Source organism: Cheilinus undulatus, linkage group 16 (assembly GCF_018320785.1).
Source record: "Cheilinus undulatus linkage group 16, ASM1832078v1, whole genome shotgun sequence".
In the NCBI taxonomy this organism is placed as follows: domain Eukaryota; kingdom Metazoa; phylum Chordata; class Actinopteri; order Labriformes; family Labridae; genus Cheilinus; species Cheilinus undulatus.
Window position 1 is genome coordinate 25,320,211 of NC_054880.1, and position 21,695 is coordinate 25,341,905.

The 21,695-nt window shown below is 39.6% G+C and overlaps 1 protein-coding gene across 1 annotated transcript in view; it reads left to right on the forward strand.

The window, feature by feature from the left end:
* gatad2b (GATA zinc finger domain containing 2B) overlaps nucleotides 1–15,625 on the forward strand; it is a 79,411-nt gene extending 63,786 nt beyond the window's left edge. The window contains exons 4-11 of the mRNA XM_041808282.1: nucleotides 1,174–1,305; nucleotides 3,657–3,785; nucleotides 10,175–10,339; nucleotides 10,470–10,839; nucleotides 12,111–12,313; nucleotides 13,272–13,382; nucleotides 14,524–14,722; nucleotides 15,404–15,625. Coding sequence (XP_041664216.1) covers nucleotides 1,174–1,305; nucleotides 3,657–3,785; nucleotides 10,175–10,339; nucleotides 10,470–10,839; nucleotides 12,111–12,313; nucleotides 13,272–13,382; nucleotides 14,524–14,722; nucleotides 15,404–15,540 — 1,446 coding nt within the window. The 3' untranslated portion in view covers nucleotides 15,541–15,625. The remainder of the gene's footprint in view (nucleotides 1–1,173; nucleotides 1,306–3,656; nucleotides 3,786–10,174; nucleotides 10,340–10,469; nucleotides 10,840–12,110; nucleotides 12,314–13,271; nucleotides 13,383–14,523; nucleotides 14,723–15,403) is intronic.
* The last annotated feature ends 6,070 nt before the right edge of the window (nucleotides 15,626–21,695 follow it).

The window sequence follows — 21,695 nt, forward strand, 5'->3', positions numbered from 1 at the left end:
TTGTTGGTGGTCGTTGGTAATTTTCCAAGATTTTTTTCTTTCAATCCCCTTGTATTTTTGTCTAACAGAGAAGTGAGATTTATGTATTTATCAGCTGTCAATCACATAGAAATTGTGTTTTTCAGAGAGGATATAGGCGTTTTAAATTATAGGAAGATGATACCTTACTAAAAGAAGTGGAAGATAAACACAAAAAGAGTCTCTCCCATCTCAGCTGCTGAAGCTTGTGACTCCTTCAAAGTAGTCATAGGTGTCTTAGCGGCATCTCTCACTAGTCTCCTTCTTGCACGGTCATTTAGTTTGTGAGAACAGCCTGATCTAGGCAGATTTAAACATGTGCCATATTCCTTTCTTTTTTGATGTTTGATTTAACTCAACTCTTGGGGATTTTTAGTGCCTTGGAATTTGTTTGTATCCATTCCCTGATTTGTACTTTCTTTAATAACCTTTTCTCTGAGTTGATTGGCGTTATCTTTTGTCTTCAACGTGTAATGGTAGCCAGGAATACTGATTAACCAGTGACCTGACCTACCAGTCTTTACACTACAATCACTTGAGACACATTCACTGCACTCAGGTGATCCTGATTTCACTAATTGTGAGGCTACTAGCACTAATTGGCTGGACCTCTGTTGAATTAGATCAGTCCCTTTAAAGAGGGTGAAGATTTAAGCAGTCCTTTATTTTACCTTTCATGTTTTTAATTGACATTACTTTGTAGGAATCTGTTCAAACTTTGACATTAAGGAGTTTTTTTGTGAAAAAGCAAAATTATATTGACCTTGATTTATAAAATCAATGAAAAGGTAAAACATCCAAGGGGTGAATTCTTGCTATTGTATTTTATCCCAGATATTTTTTATTGTTTTGGTCTTGTGATTACTTCAGAACAACTTCTAAAGGTGCAGATCCATGGCACAGATTCCTATAAACTATATCTTTGTTTTCTTTAAATGTATGATACATTGTGGGAGAAAAGCTGTTAAAAGGTGCCGCAAAAAGGACAAAGATAATAAGGCAGCTCCAAATTTTCACTCTGGAAATTCTGTGTCGTAATACATGAAACTAATTTAACTGTGTTAAGTTAATAACTGTGTTGTGTGAGGCTGCTGAACTCAGAGCAACTTAAATTTGCCAACTGTACCCAACAGTTTTGTATTTTTGTGTGTCTAGGGTAAGACGGGTGAGGAGCGGCAGCAAATGATTAAAGCTCTGAGAGAGGAGCTTCGTCTGGAGGAGGCTCGTCTGGTTCTCCTCAAGAAGCTGCGACAGAGTCAGATGCAGAAGGAGAACGTGGTGCAGAAGGTCGGTCAAAATGATAATTAGACGATGCTGCTAATTTGATGACTTTTCTAACACTGCTGCAAATCGTAGCATTTCTAGTGATGAAAAAAATGACAGCCCCTGCATGATTATTTACCCCACCTGCTTGCTTCCATATTTTTTCATGATCAGTTTGAAATTGAAATGGATTTTTGGATAGTTAAAGAACCAGCATAAAAAGTGCATAATTTTAATTTTGAAAGGCTGGAGTATTACACATTATCCCCAAAAATATTTCGACCATAATATAAAACGGAGTGATTTTCTGTGACACTAAAATGACGAATCCTTGGTTAACTCTGTCATCCAACATCTGTTTGACTACCAGTATGTAAAACTGTAAAATTAAAGGGGCATGTGTACTTATGTAATGCTCTTAATACAAAATTTACTCCAGTGCTGTACTCATGTTCAGTTTTAAGTGTTAAAATGTTTCAACAACTTAAGTGTTTCTATTTTCATCTGCTTCATACTTAAACTGAGCAGTTTCAGGAGGAAAAGTTTGACAGTCTCTTCACTGACAGCTGCATATCATACCAAAATATATACAACATTAAAGAAGTGAATAAATTAATATGATTGTTTTTTCCTACAATATTTACAGAATTGACTATTTGATTCATACATCTTTGATCAGAATATTTTTCTTCCTTCTTGCATAAAACTAAATGCTTTTTGGTCCGTTGGTAGTAGGGTTGTTAAAATTTTGATACTTCTGATTGATTCTACTTTTTTGTACCAATTGCTTTAAAATGGTACTTGCTCATCTTTTTAATAATCAACAGCATCATATTACAGCTGTTACATCAGATGGATGCACTGGAGAGGAATGTTGTCAAAAATTGCAGACCAACTCCTTCATTGGCAATGTTTCTTCACTTAAATGTTGCCAAAGTTTTTGTGCAACTAATTGTCAGCCAACAACCCTCAAATTCCACATACTCCATTTACGCAGTGATCTGTACACTCCAGAACAAATCCCTCCCTTTCTAGTTTGTCTTTGCAATTCCACAGCACCACACTGTAATCCGTCTCCAGCAACTGCCAGAAGCACCACACACTCACTGTAAAAATAGGAAACTGGGGCAGTTCATGGATTATCTTATGAAAAGTAACTTTTAAAGCAATACTTGAATTGCTAATCAAGCACATTATGTTACTTGCAAACAACAAAAATGTTGTAAAAAAGCAGTCTTTCTGAATTGATCTTGTGTCAGGCCCCATCAAAACCTCCTTAGCAACAAATCACAACTTAAATTTCTTACATTTTTCTGTCATTCCCCTATGTTTTTACTGAATAATGGGGCAGTTTAGACTTAAGATGGAACATCAATATGTGAAAGAGCAAAGATATGGAGACATGTCCTTCAATATAAAAGCACTTCACTTTTTCACATATATTTTTGCAGGTGCACATCTGCAACCTGTGAGAATGGCATCAATGCCCCACTTCTGGGTCCTGACCAGTTGAGAGCCAAGGCTGTAGTGAATTTCTTTGTAATGCATTCCCCCTAGCACTGGTCATAAATGATGGTTGACTGAGTCACTTCATGAATTTCTGATTCTCATTCCTCTGACGTTGATGTAGCAATAAATATTCTGCAGACTGTTCCCTGCATGTGTCTGCATGTTGAAACTAGAAGAACTGATAGAAAACATCAGAACACTTTGATGCCTTTTGACAAATATAGACAATGTTTAAAAGAAAAATGTGTTCCTGCTACATGACATTAATTCATAAATTATGTTTTTGCTCTTTCAGACTTACTGTAGATTGGTGCTATGACCTTATAAAGCCTGTAGTCAACCAAAAAAAAAAAAAAAAATTTGGTCAACTGAAGTGACACCCACACACCAACCTATCTACTGGTAGCAGACGGTATGCAGCATTAATTTACTGAGATAAAGTGAAAAAAGTCATCTGGTTGGGGCTTTTCTCTCTTCTGCTCTGTCTGTAACAGACGCTGACATTTATTTTATTGAGATGATAAAGGGACTTAATACATATATTTGCTGACCAGTGAGTTAAACAGGCCAAGGGAGTTGATGCTTTGACGTAGGGCAAAGCAGGGACCCTCTCAGTGCCACTTGAATACAAACATATTGAATCTACATGATCAAATAATTTACAGCATAACTGGTGTGAAACAATAGAAAATAAAAGGTGCTGCTTCTCTTTGAATGCCTTTCTACCTAGCTTATCAATCAACCAACCAACAGACCAGAAGGTCTCAGCCCTAGAAATGTGAACTGTGTGATTGTATCACAGGAATGTTTTCCCTGTATAACATTGTTTTTTTTTTTCTTTTCTTTTTTCTGAACACCTTATGCAGGTTCCGGTGGTCCAGAACGCGGCGTCCTCTGTGCAGCCCCCACCCCTGCACAGCTCTGCTGGTCTGGGGAAACTTCCTGTGAGGCCGGGCCTGCACAACCCAGAGCCCCAGAACCTCCGCACTGCACAGGTGCGCGCTTGTTTTACAGTTCTAAATATTTCTGGTGCTTTTCTGAGAAGAATGTGGAGATGATACCATGCAGTGCTGCAGGGGGTCCATCTTTGAAGGCATACCTTTGGTTTACTAGATACCATTATGTACTACCTTCCATTTGAACTAAAAGAAAATAGTGGTTGAATGGCTTATATGGTATGGGTGTAAATCACCAGTTTTACCTTGATATGACATTGATTCTTTGGAAAATGTGATGCTTTCAATTATCACATAAGATTTTTATTCAGTTCAGGAGCCTGTGATTCTACCGAATGATATTATGCACCAGTTTCACACAGTTACAGGACAAAAGCAGTTTTGACAATTTTATTTTGAAAGGTATCTGTGTTTTCACTTGCTGTTGCAAATGTTTTAAAAAAATTTAATTGAGATTAATTATAGGGCTGTTTTGCCTTTATTTATATGGGAGTAGAATCGATAGAGATGGAAACAGTGATGAGAGAGTAGGGGAGACACGTGGGAAAGGAGCCACAGGCTGGACTAGAATCAGGCCGCCCTTAAGCATGGGGTGTGATCTGACACCTAGGCCATCCATGCCCCAGTTTATGTGTAGTTTTGTGTTTTGTGTGCTCTGTGTTGTGTCTCCATGCTGGACTCAGCCCGAGTGCCTGTCCCCTCCCCCTCAGAAGCAAAGTGCAGCAGCAGTTCTCCCTCACTCAGTGTTGCCAACTTAGCGACTTTGTTGCTATATTTAGCGAGTTTTCAGACCCCTCTGGCCACTCTTTTTCAAAAAAGCAACTAGCGACAAATCTAGCGACTTTTTCTGATGTTACTGGAGAGTTTTGGAGACTTTGACGTGAAAGCACTTATCGTTGTTGCTTTTCTCACTGAGCAGCGCTGCTGCCATGGGACCTAAGCACTCACAGGCAGCCCCGTCCTCGCGCAGTTCGACTGCAGAAGAGTAGAGGACTAACACTCGTTTCAGACTGGGATTGTGTTTTGTTGCTTGCGTGTGCCGCGCGTGTCAGCTCTGGTTCCTGCTGGTGTGGCTTTCACACAGGGAGCGAGTTTTCCGCGTGTCAGCCGCATCCCCCTGCTCTCAAAGCAACTTCATTTAGTGTACAGAGGAAGTGTGTCGGGAACTATTCAAAATAAAGCATTCTGTACAAGTGAACGGAGTTTCTCTATAGAAATGCTAAACCGGGCTTTTACTTTGAAAAGCACAAACCAGAAAAGCATTCATACGGTGTTTATCTTTCCTGTGACATATTCTACGAGTGTGGAGACAGAAAGTTTCACTAACAGTAGATCTTTAGAGAACAACTTTATAAAACAGGCACATTTAAGCTTGTGGCCTTCCTCAGGGTTATCAAGAAACACACTGTAAACATATTCCAATGGCATATCGGCTTTTTTAGCCCCCAATATCGGTATCAGCATCAGCCCTCAAAAATCCCATTTCGGTCGGGCTCCATGTGTGACACATGATGATGCAGTCAAAGATTCATGGTATTTTCATTTTGCTGTAATCTTGAGTTTGATAAATGAAGGGGTCAGGACAGAATTTTATTTTTTATGGGCACAAAGCAGCCTATTAACGAGAAGAAAGGGGCGGTAGGAAAGAAAGATGCTGTCCTGCTTCGCAGCTTATAGTTTGATTATAGTTGTAGTGTGAGACACACCACTTACACAACTGCAGCCATGGGCGGAGAGCAAGGACAGATCAGGTTTTAAAATTTCTTAGTGATCATATGTGAATGAAAGAATGCAAACATAGTTGGCTAAAAATGGTGGCAGTCCTGCCCTGGTGTATTCTCTGTCTGAAAATATGCAGCAGCCCTGCAGACTGCAGCCCAACATGCAGCACAACTTGAAATAACCTCATATTCCCAGTAATATGTGTTTCAAAATAGTCAAATATCTGTTTAAATAGACATTTCCATCCTTTAAAGAACCTCCCTGATGCAACATGAGACTGTCAGTGTGCTGAAACTCTGTTAAGGCTGTTTGAACAGAGATGAACTGGAGTGTCTCCACATTACATAAGTTTGACTCTTCAGGTACATTATCAGTCCCCTTCTGCTCTCTAAACACGGTTAATGCTGCTCTTGGGGATGATGAAGTTGATATAAGTTCACGTGACAGGGAACATCCAAGTAAAAGATGATGTTTCAACCGTAGAAGGGAATTGTAGGATCAGGAGGGAGGGCAGGTCATGAACTAAACTGGGAAATTCAAGGTTAAAAGTGTTTCGTTGCTTTTAGACCATCACAGGATGTTGTCTCATCTTTGCAACCCAGCTGACAAAGTTAACTGCTTTGCTTTGTTTCCTTTTGTCTGCCACCTTTATTTGTTTAAACTTCCTGTTACACCATCACCCATCCAAACATGAGCACTGCATAAATTACTTTAGTTGTGGAAGTTGTTGATGTAACAAGAGTGGATGTGGCACATGCTCATGCTTGCTGTAAACACAGAAGAGAACTGAGCTGTATTGCCCCATTGTCATAGATACCAGATGTAGCTTTTTCAGTCTGGAGCAGACAGATATTGCCTACTGGGACAGCGTTAGACCATTCTTATTTACCACTGTGACAAAACTACAAACTAGGCCCCAAAAATTAAAGCTAACTGTGACCCAAAGGTGTTTTTTGTTGTACTGAATTTTTACTTAAGTAGTGTGTCATCCTTGACAAAGAATGACTTTTTTCTTAGTTGTTTCTGTAACTGATTGAATGTGGCTATTAAATTGAGTAAGATCTGGCTCTTGAAGAGGGCATCATTTGCATGAATGTTGAAGGTAACAGAAGGTAGTAATGTAACAGTTCACAGACATCACAGTGCAATTTCTACCTCTGGTTTTGGTAGGGCTAAACAGTGCATCCACATGTTATTGGAACTGACCTGAAATTTCAAATCGTAGGAGGCTCAGTGTCTCTAAAGGATGAAATATTGGTCAAAGATCCATTTCAAGGACCATTTTCATTTAGATATTTTGCAGCAGAGATGTTCTGGTGCACATTTTATACACAGATGGGAGATTAATTTGTCTATGGTTGTGCAGAAATTGCAAAATCACACTCATCAATCACGTTTATACTTGTTTAATAATTTTCAATGTCACAGAGTCTTGGCTGCATATTTGGCATCTTGATTATTTTGAACTGTCAGTAATGACAGCTCCAGTTTGTTTAATCTGGCGTTGGCTACAGACCTCTATGATAGGGCTTTTTGGGCTCATCTGTTGCGGACCTCTACAATTGGGCGACCTCAACCATGGGGCAGAAAGTGATGCGCTAACCCTTGTTGGGTTTGTTTTTCTTAGTTCGTTGTGTGTTATTTTTAAATGTATGCACCTTTTGACCAAAACGATTGTTTTGAATTTACTTACCATCAGAGTAACGCTAAACTGGGCCCCTGATTTAACTTTGCCAGTATGAACATGAAAAAGTCTGACACAACATTCACATAGATGTTAAAAAGTCTTGAATTAAACTAGTTGAAACTTGAAGAAACACTACTGCTGTATATCCCCTCCTGTGACATCTCTTTACAAACTGTGATTTAAACTCATTTTTGAAGTATTCCTTTAACAGGACAAACACCTCATTCATACATTATTCTTGCCTGTTCATTGACCGCTTAATTGATACCAGACTGTACTTGGTCGTGGTTTTGGACCTGACTTTGGTGGTTTTTACTACGACACAGAAATCCATGCAATCGACTCACGACTGAACACAAAGCCCAGAGGTGAACATGATCAATTTTTAGCCTCCAGTCGGTCTTTAAAAGATTTCTTTGACTCTGTGTGAGTGTATGTATGATCAGGATCTATATACAGGCTGATTTATGATCAATGTTCAGAGGTTAATACCTGGTTTGTTAATAAAAAGATGTTTTATGGTATGTGTGATTGTGAAGCAGCCTCTTTGTTCCTACGTGACGTCGCTCTGCTCCTCCATTACATGTTGAGCTGCTATTAAATATTCAGCAGATCAGCGTCTTTCTCTCTCTCTCTCTCTCTCTCTCTCTCTCTCTCTCTCTCTCTTTCTCTCTTTCTCTCTCTGTTATCAGCTTGTTTTCTATGGATGGAGATGTTCTGCCTGGTTTGTTTTCCCTTCTCTCTTTGATGACCTGCTGCCCCCTAATGGACATATTGTGCATTACATTAATAACATATACATCTGTCTGACTTCATTTGTGAACATAATTTTAAAATATTGGGCCTTTTTTTCAGCCAAAACATTGCAATGCAAATACCTTTTATGTTTGAAAATAATTAGATTCTGTGATTATGAGCTATAGCTTGATGTAAGGGACATCTTTATCATTCAGCCAATCATCATTAAGCTCTAAATGAAATCATTAAGAGACACTCGCACATTAAATTGTATTTTAATTGTGATCTTGATTAATCATCTTTCTTCTGAAGTGTTTTTATTGATCTTACTGACAAATTTTAAATGTAGGGCAAACTAGGGCTGTCACAATACCAGAATTGTGCAAGAAAATGCAAGTGTGCCTGTGAACAACAGCAACAAACAAAGAAGTCTGAGACATCAAATGTTTTGTTTTGTCCACTGTGCTTGTGCATCATTAAAGTGCTGTTGTTGAAATGCACTGTGGAAAACAACTCATATCTTTGCGCAATGCAAACAACATTTTAAATGATTCATTCCTCTCCTGTGCACCTTTCACATAACCATACAAAGCTGAAGGTTTGTCCAGATTCCATGTCTGTCATCAGGCAGATCCATCTTGCAAAGCTTCAAGCCGGTCGGAGAATAATCAGACCAATCATCACCTCTAGAGGAGAAAGAGGTGGTAGCTACAAGTGTGGTTTAATTGACATGACTGCAACATTAAAGACTTTAATTCACCAACTGCCTTCACTGATAGTGAAGAATGGTTGGTTTGCATGACAGCGGCTGCCTGTTGAGCTTGTCTTCTGTAGTGGCGATGCACGCCTCCTACAACATATGTTTTATAACTCTGACTGGCCTGTCATAAATGTTACAGACAGAACACCACTGTCTATGGGGTGTTGCCCAGGTGGGTGTGAAATACTGCCCATGAATGTCAAACAGGCTGGCATGTCAGATTACATTCAAATGAAGTAGAAGAAGTTTAGTAAAGTTTACTTTTCAGTTGTGTTGTTTTAAGTCACATGGTTAGAAGAGGTATGAAAGTAGTGTAAATTTTGACAGTCTTACAGAGATCTGAGATAAAACTCAACAAACTAAGGAGCCAGAGTTTCTCTGATCAGAGAGCTGCAGGCTGACAGATGACTCACATTTGTGTTGTTGGTCTGCAGAAGTCCACTCACCACTGAGGAATGCTGTTACTAGGCAGAGTTTATGTTTTTTCACCAAACAGTCTTTAGTCAATGACAGACACCAGCAGAGAGAGGAATCATACAAAAAGAAAAAATCCTCCAAAAAGTCTTGAATGTTTGATTCTTCTTCTTGAACTTTGCCTTGTTGTCCTCAGTTTGATGTTTGTACTAAATTAAAATATGGACTGAGGCTAATCTGATCTGACAGAAGAAAATACATACGAAACTCTGCTGCTACGCATAATTGCTGATAATACATGTTCAGTTGTCAGTTTAGACACTTTGTGGTAATTTTGCTTTTGGTGTATACTCATTGTTCTCTAAAACAGTTTACACCAGGAAATCCAGGGATGTGTCTGCGCTCAGGCCCAGTTAGGCTTGGGACAATGTGAATGCAGGCCAGCCGGGGACTGGGGAGGGAGGACAAGAGTGCTTGAGAACCAAGATTTTATACAATTTTGGCACTATTTATGTAATTTTATGTGTAGTTTAAATGGTGTGTAGGATTTTTTTATGCAATTTCTGCTGATTTAATTTCTCCCCTACATACCTTTCTGTGAAGTTTGAGTTTTCCAATACATTAAAAATATCAGCATTCCTGATTGCCATGGGAACAGGGGTGAAGGCAGCACATGGAAAGAAAAGGCTGAAATACACTGACCTGTTTGCAGAGTGCAGGGAACATGTCTGGAGCACATGCACCTACCTGGTGGAAGTATATGCATGAGGCTTTGTGGGGCGCGCAACAATTCACCTTTTCTAATTCACCTTAGGCTACGTGGACGAGCTCTGAGCAAGGGGCCTAGGTTTTAAGCAAGCATAACATCTACATGGAAATCAGATACTTGATTGAAATTGTATTGTTTTAAAACTGGGATCGAAACCATATAAAAATAGGAATTTTTGATCATCTTTAGATGCTGTGATCCAATACCCCAATATTTACTAATTGAACTGATGCAACTGTGCACCCCTAACATAAAGAGATATTCAGTTTTACTTGTGTTTTTTAGGAATAAAAATCAAACTCCAGTCTGCTTCAATAATCTTTTCCTACTCTCTTCAGGGTCACACAGTCATCAGGTCAGCAGCCAACGCCAACCTGCCGCCCATGCTGATGTCACAGCGAGTGATCGCCCCAAACCCCGCCCAGCTGCAGGGTCAGAGAGTCTCCTCCAAACCCGGGATGTCCCGCCCCGGCAGCATGGCCAACACTGTTAGCTACCAGCAGGTATGGATCATACCAGCTCCAGAGTCTTCCACACATTCAAACAGAGCATTAAAAGAGGTGAGAGATTGTTCAAAGCTTTTACACTGTGGCCTTTGACCCTCTGTGTTTGTTTGTTTGTTTGTTTCTGAAGGCCTCCCAGCAGGTGGCGGCCTCCCAGCGCTCAGGCTCCAGTGCCATGTACATGAACCTGGCCCATATGCAGGCGGCAGCAGCAGCGGGAGCTGGAGGTGTCGGCGGCGGACTGGGCGGAGCCTCAGCCGTCAGCCCGTCCACCATGTCGGGATCAGCCAGTGGCGGCGTAAGCTCAATGGCCGACCAGGCGAGCAGCCAGGCGGCTGCCAAGCTGGCCCTAAGGAAGCAGCTGGAGAAGACCTTGTTGGAGATCCCTCCACCCAAACCCCCCGCCCCACTGCTCCACTTCCTGCCCTCTGCCGCCAACAGCGAGTTCATCTACATGGTGGGGCTGGAGGAGGTGGTGCAGAGCGTGCTCGACAGTCAGGGTGAGAAAAGTCTGCATCAAAATTTTTTACAGCATTATCTAAAATCTATCTATCTTGATGTCTGTTTGATGTCTGTCCAGACTTGCTCATTGCAGTGGGGGTTCCTCTTTTTTAAAGATCTGGCCTATTTGACTCAGCTCACTAATAAGAGTCTTTTGGCTCCCAAACAGCTCTTCATTTGGTACCAGTTTGGTTTTTTATGTCCTCAAAATAACAAAATGAAAAAGAATGAACCATTTTCCAACTTGAAACAAGCTCTTAAAACTAGCTTGTCTGCCAGTGTCACATCACAACCCCTTTGTAACTTATCGCCTTGAATTGAGTTGTCATTTCAATCCAACCAGTAAGATTTGTTTGCTAAATAGTTGATCAGACTGTCCTGCAAAAGCATGTTTGTGACAGCATGAGGGTGAAAAGCTGTTAAAGAGGCACCGCTAGCCACTTATCTTGACCGAAGAAGCAAGGCTTTCCTTCGTTTCTCATCAACTCTACCCACTTTTCCAAAAATTGCCAACTATGACCTACTATTTGGAAAAAAATTGAGGGAAAACTCCCCAACATCCCCAGCTTCATCAACAATTTATCCTCTGCCTTTGAAAATCATGTCTACTTTAACTGCCTTTTGTAGGGATAACATTACTCCTTTTTCTTTTGCATGCAGGCCAGTCTAGGCCTCCAGTTGTTGTTTCAGTCTAACCAATACCCCACAAGACTTATTGTCTAAATAGTATATCAGAGTGTCCTTTAAAAGCTTTTTTTGAAACCATGATGGGGAAAGGCTGTGAAGATGGCACCGCTGGCCTCTTAGCTTTGTACGAAACATGGTCTGTATTGTGATTATCCATTACTATGGCTGTTTTATGAAATGTGACATTTCTTTCAACCAGTCAGAGGACTGAAATGAGTCAAGCACCATCTGTTTGGGTCAGATGGGAACCCAAAAAATGTGCCAAAAAGTAGAACGGTTCAGATCGGTCATTCTGGTTTCCATCCCCACCTTATGACAGTGGAAACAAAAATTTTTATTCCAGGCTGCTTGGTGGAAACATAGCCTTAGAAAAACAATATTAGCCTGTTAGAGTCATTTGAACCCTTGAATATAACTATGAAGGATTGCCAGGATAAATACATCGAAGTAACACTTAACGTAGGAAAAACAGCATTTTATTTTTTCTCTAGAGTTGCATATGAACCTAATTTGACATTTGTAGAAAATATTAAAAATTTAATAAGAAATGGAAACACTAATTATATCAATAATTCTCCTTCAGGTAAACTGAGAGGATCGCTGCCCCGTATGGAGCCGTTCTTCTGCGCTCAGTGCAGAACCGACTTCACCCCTCACTGGAAGCAGGAGAAGAGCGGGCGGATCCTCTGTGAGCAGTGCATGACGTCCAACCAGAAGAAGGCACTGAAGGCAGAGCACACCAACCGGCTGAAGAACGCCTTCGTCAAGGCTCTGCAACAGGAGCAGGTCAGAGAGAAGGGATATAAATATTTAAAATACTTTGTTTTATTCTGTCTCATTTGAATAAATGTTACCTTTATTGGCCTGAAGGTCTTCCACCGGGAGCTTTAAAACTAAAAACATTAATTGCAAAGAGAGAGACGACCATAAAGGACAGCACATAATAATTAAAGTCATTAAAATAAATCATCTAAGCAAAAGTTGGTGACAAAACTAGTCTCCAGCAGATTTAATTGCTGAACTGTTTTTAATGTTGTATGCAAAGATGACATTGCTTTCTGGAGCAGAGCTTGATCAAGAGTGAGCCATCTCATATCTTTACTATCTTTGCTGAGAGTTGCATGTGCAAATCAGTGCCTGTTACACAACACAGTGACAAAGTATTGTATAATGGCGACGGCTGATGCAACACCTCTAAACACTAAGAGTATTTACCCTCAACACTGCAAATAAGTACTAAAATTTCCAGGTCTAGAGCTGCTGCTAGTGCCAGGACATTATTCATTTACAGTAGCTTCATGATTCGTTGGTGATACTTCTTTAAATAAAGGTAAATGGTAAGCACACAGAGCTATTTAAAGATAATTTTAAATAGGAACAATGTTACAGAAGGAAACAGAAGTCAACTTTTGCAATCTAGCATCACTGCTGAGAAGTGCCCTGAAACTAAAATTGTGGGCACTACCATTAAAAACATAAAAAAGCTTTGCACACAGGCCCTGAAAAGATGAAGTGACAATGTGAACTGGATGTCTGTAGAAGGCTCAGTTAAGTGCTATGGTCATACTGTACTGTAAGAGCTTGTTAAGCAACTAAGGCTCCATGGTGCAAAAAACGTGATGCCGAATTGGATGTTTTCTTTATTGAAAAAATCTGTATCATATCGCTCTGATTATAACGTGTGCTTTAAAGCCACCACGCATGATCTAAATTCTCATTTTATAAATGTTTCTGTAACCTTCAGGAGATCGAGCAGAGGCTCCAGCAGCAGGCGGCACTCTCCCCGAGCTCGGCTGCTACCGGCCCCAACGCCTCCAAGACCGACTCCATGATCCGACATCATGCCCTCCGCCAGGTATGCTCACCTCGTCAACATCTGATATCAACAACCATGTAAACGTGGAGTCTCTGCTCTATTATGGCTTACATTGACAATTTTACTGTCCCAGCTCAGTTGGTAGTGAACTCGGTTTTGGGGACAGTGCAATACAGGTTTGGTTCATTGATAAAGAAGAGAGATAAAGTCCCAATTGATACGACTTATTCTAGGTTACCTGAATTTATTACATTAAAGCTGACGGTAGTATAGTTAACAGTTTGATCCCTCTCGTAATATTGAGAATTTAGGGTGATAGTTGCTTCAGCCTGTGTTGCATTAAATGTAATGAAAGAGGAAAAACAGATTTTAAAAAGGAAGCAAAATTAAAAGCAGCACAGAAATAAAAAGTCTGATATCTCCTGAGAAGGGTAAAATTAATAAAATATAATGCTGAAAATAAAATCTGTGTATTTTACAACCTTTTTAAGGTGTCATTTTTATGTTTAACGTAATGTGTGACGCCATCACATAGTGTATACTCGTGCAAAATCATGACTCATGTTTGTCAGTGAAAGACCAGAGGATAGCTCATGAAAACACCAGATGGGATGTTGCAGCGGAGTCCGAGCAGAGCACCTAAATACACACTTGTAGCCACTATTGTCTACTTCTGTATATCTGGGTATGGCCTTTTAAAATGTATTAGCATTGCTAAAGTCCTCAACTCTGCTTTTACATCAAAAACTTTTTAAAGAAACAGCAGAGAAGTTGGTGAAGTTTGTAATCTCATCAGTCCTCTGCCACTGCACCCATATTTAACTTTTCTTCTTCATGTGTTTTGTTATGCTTGTGTCTTCCTCTTCTTTGTTTGTTGTTTGTAAGCAGTTAGCAGACAGTTACAGGCATTGCTGCCACCTAGCTTTTCAGGTAGATAGTGTTGTCTATGATTGCCCTTTTTTTTCCATTCAGACCATATGAAGGAATACATGACGAACACAAATACAAATACCATTACACCCCTAACTGATCCTTAATGGTGAATATTTTGATAGCTTAAAAGAACCTCTAATATTGAAAAAAGCAGGAGCTGCCTTCATGGTAAGCGCTAACATCCCATCTGTGTATGCCGTGCATTAACAATGCTAAAGCTAACAGGGTGTCTTTGTCTCATTCCCAGGCCCAGCCTCAGGCATCCCTGCAGCGCAGTCTGTCTAACTCTGCGCGGGGCGTCCTGTCAAACTTCGCTCAAGCCTCCCAGTTGTCGGTGGCGAGCAGCCTGATGGGGATGACCAGCGCTAAGCACTGTGGCAGCGGAGGAAGCGGCAGCAGCAACAGACTGCAGCACGACAGCCGTCGCCAGATCTACAACATCCCAGGTAACTAACAGACAGATCAGAAAAACAAGTTAATTTATACGAAATCTGAAATAACTAAATGTGATACTTTGCTGCTTATTTTATTAAGTTAGAATTTGATGCATTCATCAAACTGATCAAACTTTAGGCTGGCCACGTCAATCTTAAACATTTTTTAAACAATGGAAACCACGGACTTGAGGACTGTTCCTCCTACGGACCTCACTTTTCTCTGTAAGATTTACTGTCTTGTGATCTGTTACCAATTTTTTATTATCACTGTCCATTTTTGGCAATGATCAGACTTTTAAGATGTGTGAACAGCATAGCAAAACAGGCCTAGGAAACATGATTGACTTTTTGATGAACAGGAATAGGATTGACCAAAGAAACACATGTCAAGGATGCAGAGAAAGTTTCATGTTCAGACACAGAGAAAAATCTGTCAGTGTCTCAAAGACTGTCAGTTTGACTAACAAACAGAATCAACCTGAATGAGAGGAGAATGGCTTGAGTATGAGTGCAGGAAATTTGAGCTAGCAGCTAAACTCAGAGACAGCTGCTTTGTTTCTTTTCTGAAATAATCTTTGCAGGAAGGCACAAAAACCTTTTCTGTGATTTCATGAATCCGTTTCCCTGCTTCTCTCTCTCTCGCTCGCTCTCTCTCTCTCTCTCTCTCTCACACACTCTCACTCTCTCCAGGGTTAAATATCGCCTACCTGAACCCGGCGGCGGTCGGGGCCCATAAGAGCTCCAGCTTAGCGGACCGGCAGAGAGAGTACCTGTTGGACATGATCCCACCTCGATCCATATCGCAGTCCATCACCGGACAGAAATGAGCCCCGCCCACCACCCTGCCCCTCCTGAAGCCCCATTTTCCCCCATCCTGACCTACCTACCCCCAAACTGAAGCACTCCCAGATCAACCCCATCGCATGCAGTGCCTGTCCGTGTGCCTACCTGAACCCACGAGACCCACCGAGTCGGACAAAGACACTAAACTGTCAGTGCATCTCAGACGTTCTTATTCTTGGTCAGCGTCCTTTAACGATTATAATTCCCATTATTATCGCTGTTGGTAGCACTATTATTATTATTATTATTATTATTATTATTATTATTATTATTATTCCTGAAAGTACCATTTCTGCTTCAGTTCTATTTGAATTTTTTGACTTTTTTGTGTTTGTTTTTTTTTTTGTTTGTTTTGGGTTTTTTTTGTTCTTCTGCCGTCTGTTCACGGAGCGACGGTGGATCATCGTAGAGCCTTTAGGCTTCAACCATAAAGGATTTATTTCTCCTAAACTAAACACGGCGAAGATTGCTAGTAACAGAAGATCAACAGGGTGCATTCTGGTTGCTATGCAACATAAAGTTTAACAAGTTTGAAGCTTTGTAAAAAGTGTTAGCTCGCTAACTTGAAGAGACAAAGTGGAGAATACGGACGGCAGAAATAGACGGCTCTGCTCGCTCTTGAAAAGAGGATGAAGAGTCGTTCATCGGGGGCACACGCACTTGTTTCATCTCGTCAGAAGGCTAAAAAAACAAGAGGAGACCGCACCACCATCAGACGGATCAACTGGAACAAACTGACCGAAGAATCCTGTGTGGTCAACGGCCTTCTTCATCGGTTTCTTCGTTTCAGCCTCGCCTGGTAGAAGCTGTTACCCAGCAATGTGGTGGATGTACGCGGGACGCTCTGTGATAATCAGGACTGACAGAAACGTCCCGACTGCACGCTCAGGCTCGCTCGGGCCGGAGGACGCTCCAGTATTCACCAGGGAAGAAACAAGTTAATTCTCCCTCCATCTCATCTCACCTCCTCCCCCATGACTCCCCTGCCCTCCCTCTCTCCCTTCAGTTCTCCAGTATGCACAGACTGAACCATTTTGGCTCCTTGGCATCACACGATCTTTGAGAAGGTGGAAGAACTTCAGTCCACAGGCGGGGGCACATTTAGTGCGTCCTGACTGTGGATCATGTACCTAAACACCTGGAGAGTCCAGGTTCCTTTTCTTGTTCTATTTTAGATTGTTTTCTGATCGTCCCCCTCCTCCTCCCTCCTTTCTTTCTTTTATTTTTTGATTTGTTCATTTCTTTGTGTTTTTTTTGCGGCGTCTCCTGATGAATTGGGGGCGTACCTGAGAGGTATCAGCCCCCGGAGACGATAATAATCAACATAGCTAAAAACAGAAACTATCAAATATCTGTATGGATTATGTATAGGTACCTAGCTTCAGAGGAAAAAAAGGATGTGGATTTTATCTTTTATGGGAGAGACACGGATCAATCATTGTGTGCACGCTCTGCACACGCGTCGCCTCACTCCAGAGGAGCACTTTGGTTATTTCTAATTGGAAAAAAACTTTTTTTTTTTAAAGGAAAGAATGTTACAGAAGAGAGCGGCTCGGGTCTGGATAATGGCAAGGTCTTGAATGTTTGATGATGAGAAAGTTTCTTCCATATTTACTCTGCCGGTGTTGGTCTCTGATCATGTTGGACCCGAAGTGCTGGGTTAAAGATCACTGTCCTCAGACCTGATCACGTCACAGCAAGGACGGGGGTCAGGCATTAGTTTCTGCTCAGAGAAGAGCTATTGAAATACCAAAGTTGTTTGAACTATTCAAATTTAAAAATCCCTTAAAGTAGAGACAGAATGAGGAATGAGGTTTAAAGGCTCATTGTAAAAAGGCAGCAGACATGGAGTCAAAACCTCCTTCTTAGATCTGGAGAGTCAGAGTCCGTTTCCACCAAGCAGACCAGTTTGGTTCACTACGGTTTGTTACTGTCATACTTCTTCTGTTTTGTCAGCCAGTGTCCATCCTGCCTCACTGTTAAGATAAGATGGGATTAAAACAATTGATAAAAAAAACTATAACATGAATTACATGAAGAATGGGAAGTGTCTTTTTTGGCCTTTAAACAACACAAGGGATAAAAGAGCCATCATGTCGGGGTGTCTTTGGGGTCTATAAAAATACTTAAAGTTGATAAATCACTTAAGCCAAAATTAAGGCTTTTAAAAAGTGTTGAAAAAATCTTACATGGAGGACTGTAAGGTCTGAAATTGTTTTTTTATATTTTATTTTTTTTTATTTTATAATATTTATAAAATGGTTGCAGGCTTTAACATGCTTCAAAATCAGAAATAATGATTATTATAATTTTCCTGAAATGGGCATTTATACTTTGTTTTGTTTTGTTTTTTTCTTCAAACCTAAATGTATGCTGTTCTGTTTTGCAGTGCAATACTTGGAAATAGGTTTTCCTAAAATGTGGCATAATTACTTTAGGCTGCTTAAGTGAAAATGAGACCTTCTGTGCAGCTACTTTATGGCATCAGTTTTGTTTTCCTCATTGACTAATCTCAGAATTCTCCATGATTGCCTAATTTGGTTTAGGTTATAAACTAAAGATGCAGTAGTCTTAAATGTATAAAGAGGGTCTTGAAAAGGTCTTAAAAAGTATTAAATTTAATGTCAGATCTTCTGTATAAATCCTGTATTGGGGCTGAGATCTGCAATGATTCACATTTTCAAAGTTAGTTAAAACAGCAGTTCTTAACTTGTTTAGCATCAGGACCCACCAACAGCTCCTCAGTGAGAACTAGGGACCCAAATATCTCAAGTTTTCTAATCAGTCTGATGTACTAAATAAAAGTAGGTGTCAGACATGTTTTAAAGCACTTAATAAGACTTTTTTGACTCCATTTGTGTCCCAGCAACATGTCTGTGATCTACTAAAAACAGCTCTGTCATCCATTTGTGATTCTAGACCCCCCAGTTGAGACTTAAACCTTAAACTAGTGACCAGGCCTAAATCTTTTCTGAACATGACTGATTCTGTCAGACCCTGACAGTCACAAATGTAGGATATGTTTCCTCTCATAAATGATTTTACTCTGTGGCAGACCTCCTGATAGTGCTGATATGAGCAACAACATCATCGAAACCATAAATATATGAAACTAAGCATAGAATTTACCCCGGAAAGTTGAAATTTGGGTATTTGGAAGAATTTTTAACAAAAATAATCTTGATTTTATGGTTCAAATGTACTCATGAACATGAGACCAACACTGCTGCAGAGTGTTTCAGGTGTTCCAACATACTGTACCTTCTAGCAGCCATGTTGGATTTGTTCAGTGTTTATTTCATCCTCAGTTTCTGCTTCACACATCTCGTTACGTTTCAGTTACTCGTACAGTTTTACTTTTTTACCATTGTTGGGCAAATTTATGACCAAAAATCTCTGCAGATAGAGCTCATCCATCAGCTTTAGTACTCTTCTCTTTATTTTATAAGTTAGCAAATGCTAACATGTGGAATAAGTTCAAGCTTCTTTCTTACAATGAAACTAATGCACTTCTAATAAGACTGTTAATTAGCCCGTAAGCTAATGAGCTAGGCTAATTAGCAAAGCAGCACTTCCTCTATTTCACAGCACTTGTTTGTATCGCGATGTTTTTTTCTAATGTGGCATTATTTTATCCTGTCCATTAGGTAAACAGGACAAGAATCAACAGTTACAGGATCTGATTAAAGCACAGAGACAATAATATGTGGGGAGATTTTGCTAATAAAGCTAGCTGGTGCGAAAGGCGGGCACTGACTTGTCCAAATGGAGGAAGAATTTTAGTTTAAAGCTTAACAGTTAATCACTATTTAGCTGAAAGTGCAGTACAGTCTACTGTAATTTTCCAATCTCTAGAGAGGTGTCAAAAAAATAAAGTTTGGTGCAGAAGAAAAGTCACTTGCAGGAGTTGTCCTGCAGTTTAAAGGATTTATTCATCCCTCATGCTCCTGTCTCAAGAAAAAGGCATGGATTTTAGTAATATTGATCTTTAAAGTAAGTTTCATTTTCAAACAAATGATGTAAAAGTACCAAAAACTTTTCATCTGGAGTTGTAGCAATAAGTCTGCCCTAACTCCTCCTCTTCTTCCTGGTATCTTTAACTCTAACTGGGCTCATAATTTACTAAATCAACATCATGCTGTGACTTGAAACTCAGTATATCAGTTGGTAAGTAGGACTATTTAATCAGAGTCCAGTTAGTCATGTCACCCCCTGCTGGACATGAGAATAATGCCACTTCTGTGCTTAAATGTTTGCTCTTGTTTCATTTTTATGTCTCATTTTGGAGCTCAAACTTGTTCCATTTTCCAGTGTTTTCAGATCCCCTCGGAATCTGTGTTTATTTCTGCATTATGTTACATTTTCTCTGTATGTGTCTGTCTGATGCCTGTCTGGTTTACTTCATCACAGTCCAAATAAAATCCAGACCAGCCGTCGCCTCATGAGAATGACCAGCCTGGAAAACAGACTTTAAACTACCTAGGATTGAAATCACAGATGGTAAAAACATCATTTTTATCCCTTGTTTCAAATTTGATGTATAAATATATTTTCACATCTTTTTAACATCTGGCCTAAATCTTCCTGCCCTCACATTTGATTTCAGCCATTTTTCTCTTTTTCTTTTTTCTCATGAATCTTGAAACAAAGCGCTCCTGTCTCTCTGCAGATGCATCCACACACCTTTGTATTCGGACCGCAGAGTCTTTTCAAATTTCAATTTTTAGATTTGAAAAATCATTCTTTTCTCCTCGATTGTTTTCTTTTTATTGCAGTTAAAAAAAAAAATAAGCAAATGTATTGATAATGAAATAAATGACACGATATTTGCTAGGTTTGAAGTAATAATGACTTATTGTACATAAGCATTTTTTCCTCCCTTGTACTGAAAAAAGAAATTAAATGGTTGTATATTGTGTAGAAAAGCAAACAAAAAGCCATGAATATTGTGAAGCTTGTCATTTCGTTTTGTGATCACTGTGTATTATTGTGTAACAAATGTGCAAAATGTTTGGGATTCTTTTTTTTTCTCCCTCCTCCTCCTCGGCTTCTTGAACGCTACCCTCGATTCTTCGCTTCGTTTAGGATGATGACTGAAAGTCTGCAGAAAGTTCTAACTGATTCAGAAATATCACCAACTGCTGTTTTGTCCATGTCTTAGATTTTTCTTTTAGCTTTAAGGCTTTAAATATCAGAAAAATGTCTTTATTTCACTTTTTATTAAAGCATGTTGAATGTGGCGCTGTTGGGTTCCAAAAAAATCTCTTTTTAAACCATGTTTGACCTTCTTATCCTGATGGGATTATCAGAATAACAGAATCTAAACTATTTTTAATTATTTTTAACACCATAGCTATAAAAACACAATCCCTGGACAGCAAATACTTGACCATTCTAGTTTTAAAATTTCCTGTAAGAAATCAAAATTACACAAAACACTGATGTTTCCACATGGAAATATTGCCTGTGGTTTTGTACATTTAGACCATGTCTGGGAGTTGTCTTAATATTTTACAGATTTATTCCTCTCCTGTATTGAAGCCCAAAGCAGACAAACGTCTCTATTTATTCTATATATAATTTTTTGCGTTGTTGTCGCAGGAAAACATGTTTTAAATCACAAGATTAGTAACTGTAATCTTGACAACCAAACACAACCAGAATTTCCTTTTTATAAGAACTAGCATTCGTTTTTGATACCACAGCAACAAAAAAAAATGAAGTTGTAGCCATCAAAATTGGGCATTATTTGTTTTTTAATATACATGGATCGTGTTTCCCTGTGTAAATATTATCAGTGTTTCTTTGAAGTCTAGAAAGTCTCTACAATATTAGATTGAATCATTCCTTCCCAACATACAGAGGTCCTAAGCAGACAAACATCCATACTATTAAATTAACTCTCTTCCTGTAATGGGAATCAGTTTCTCAAGTCTTCAGTGGTGTAAAACCAGCAAAGCTTACCCAAAATATTTAAGGCAGAACTCAGCAGTTCATTCTATGCTCAAGCATTTTACACTTCCTTTGCAAATCAAACATTTTCAACGCCATGGAAGGGAAAATAGAAGTCCTAGACACCTGATTTGGACATTGTCTTGTTTTTTATTTTAGACAACATATTTTTTAGAGGATTTGTACC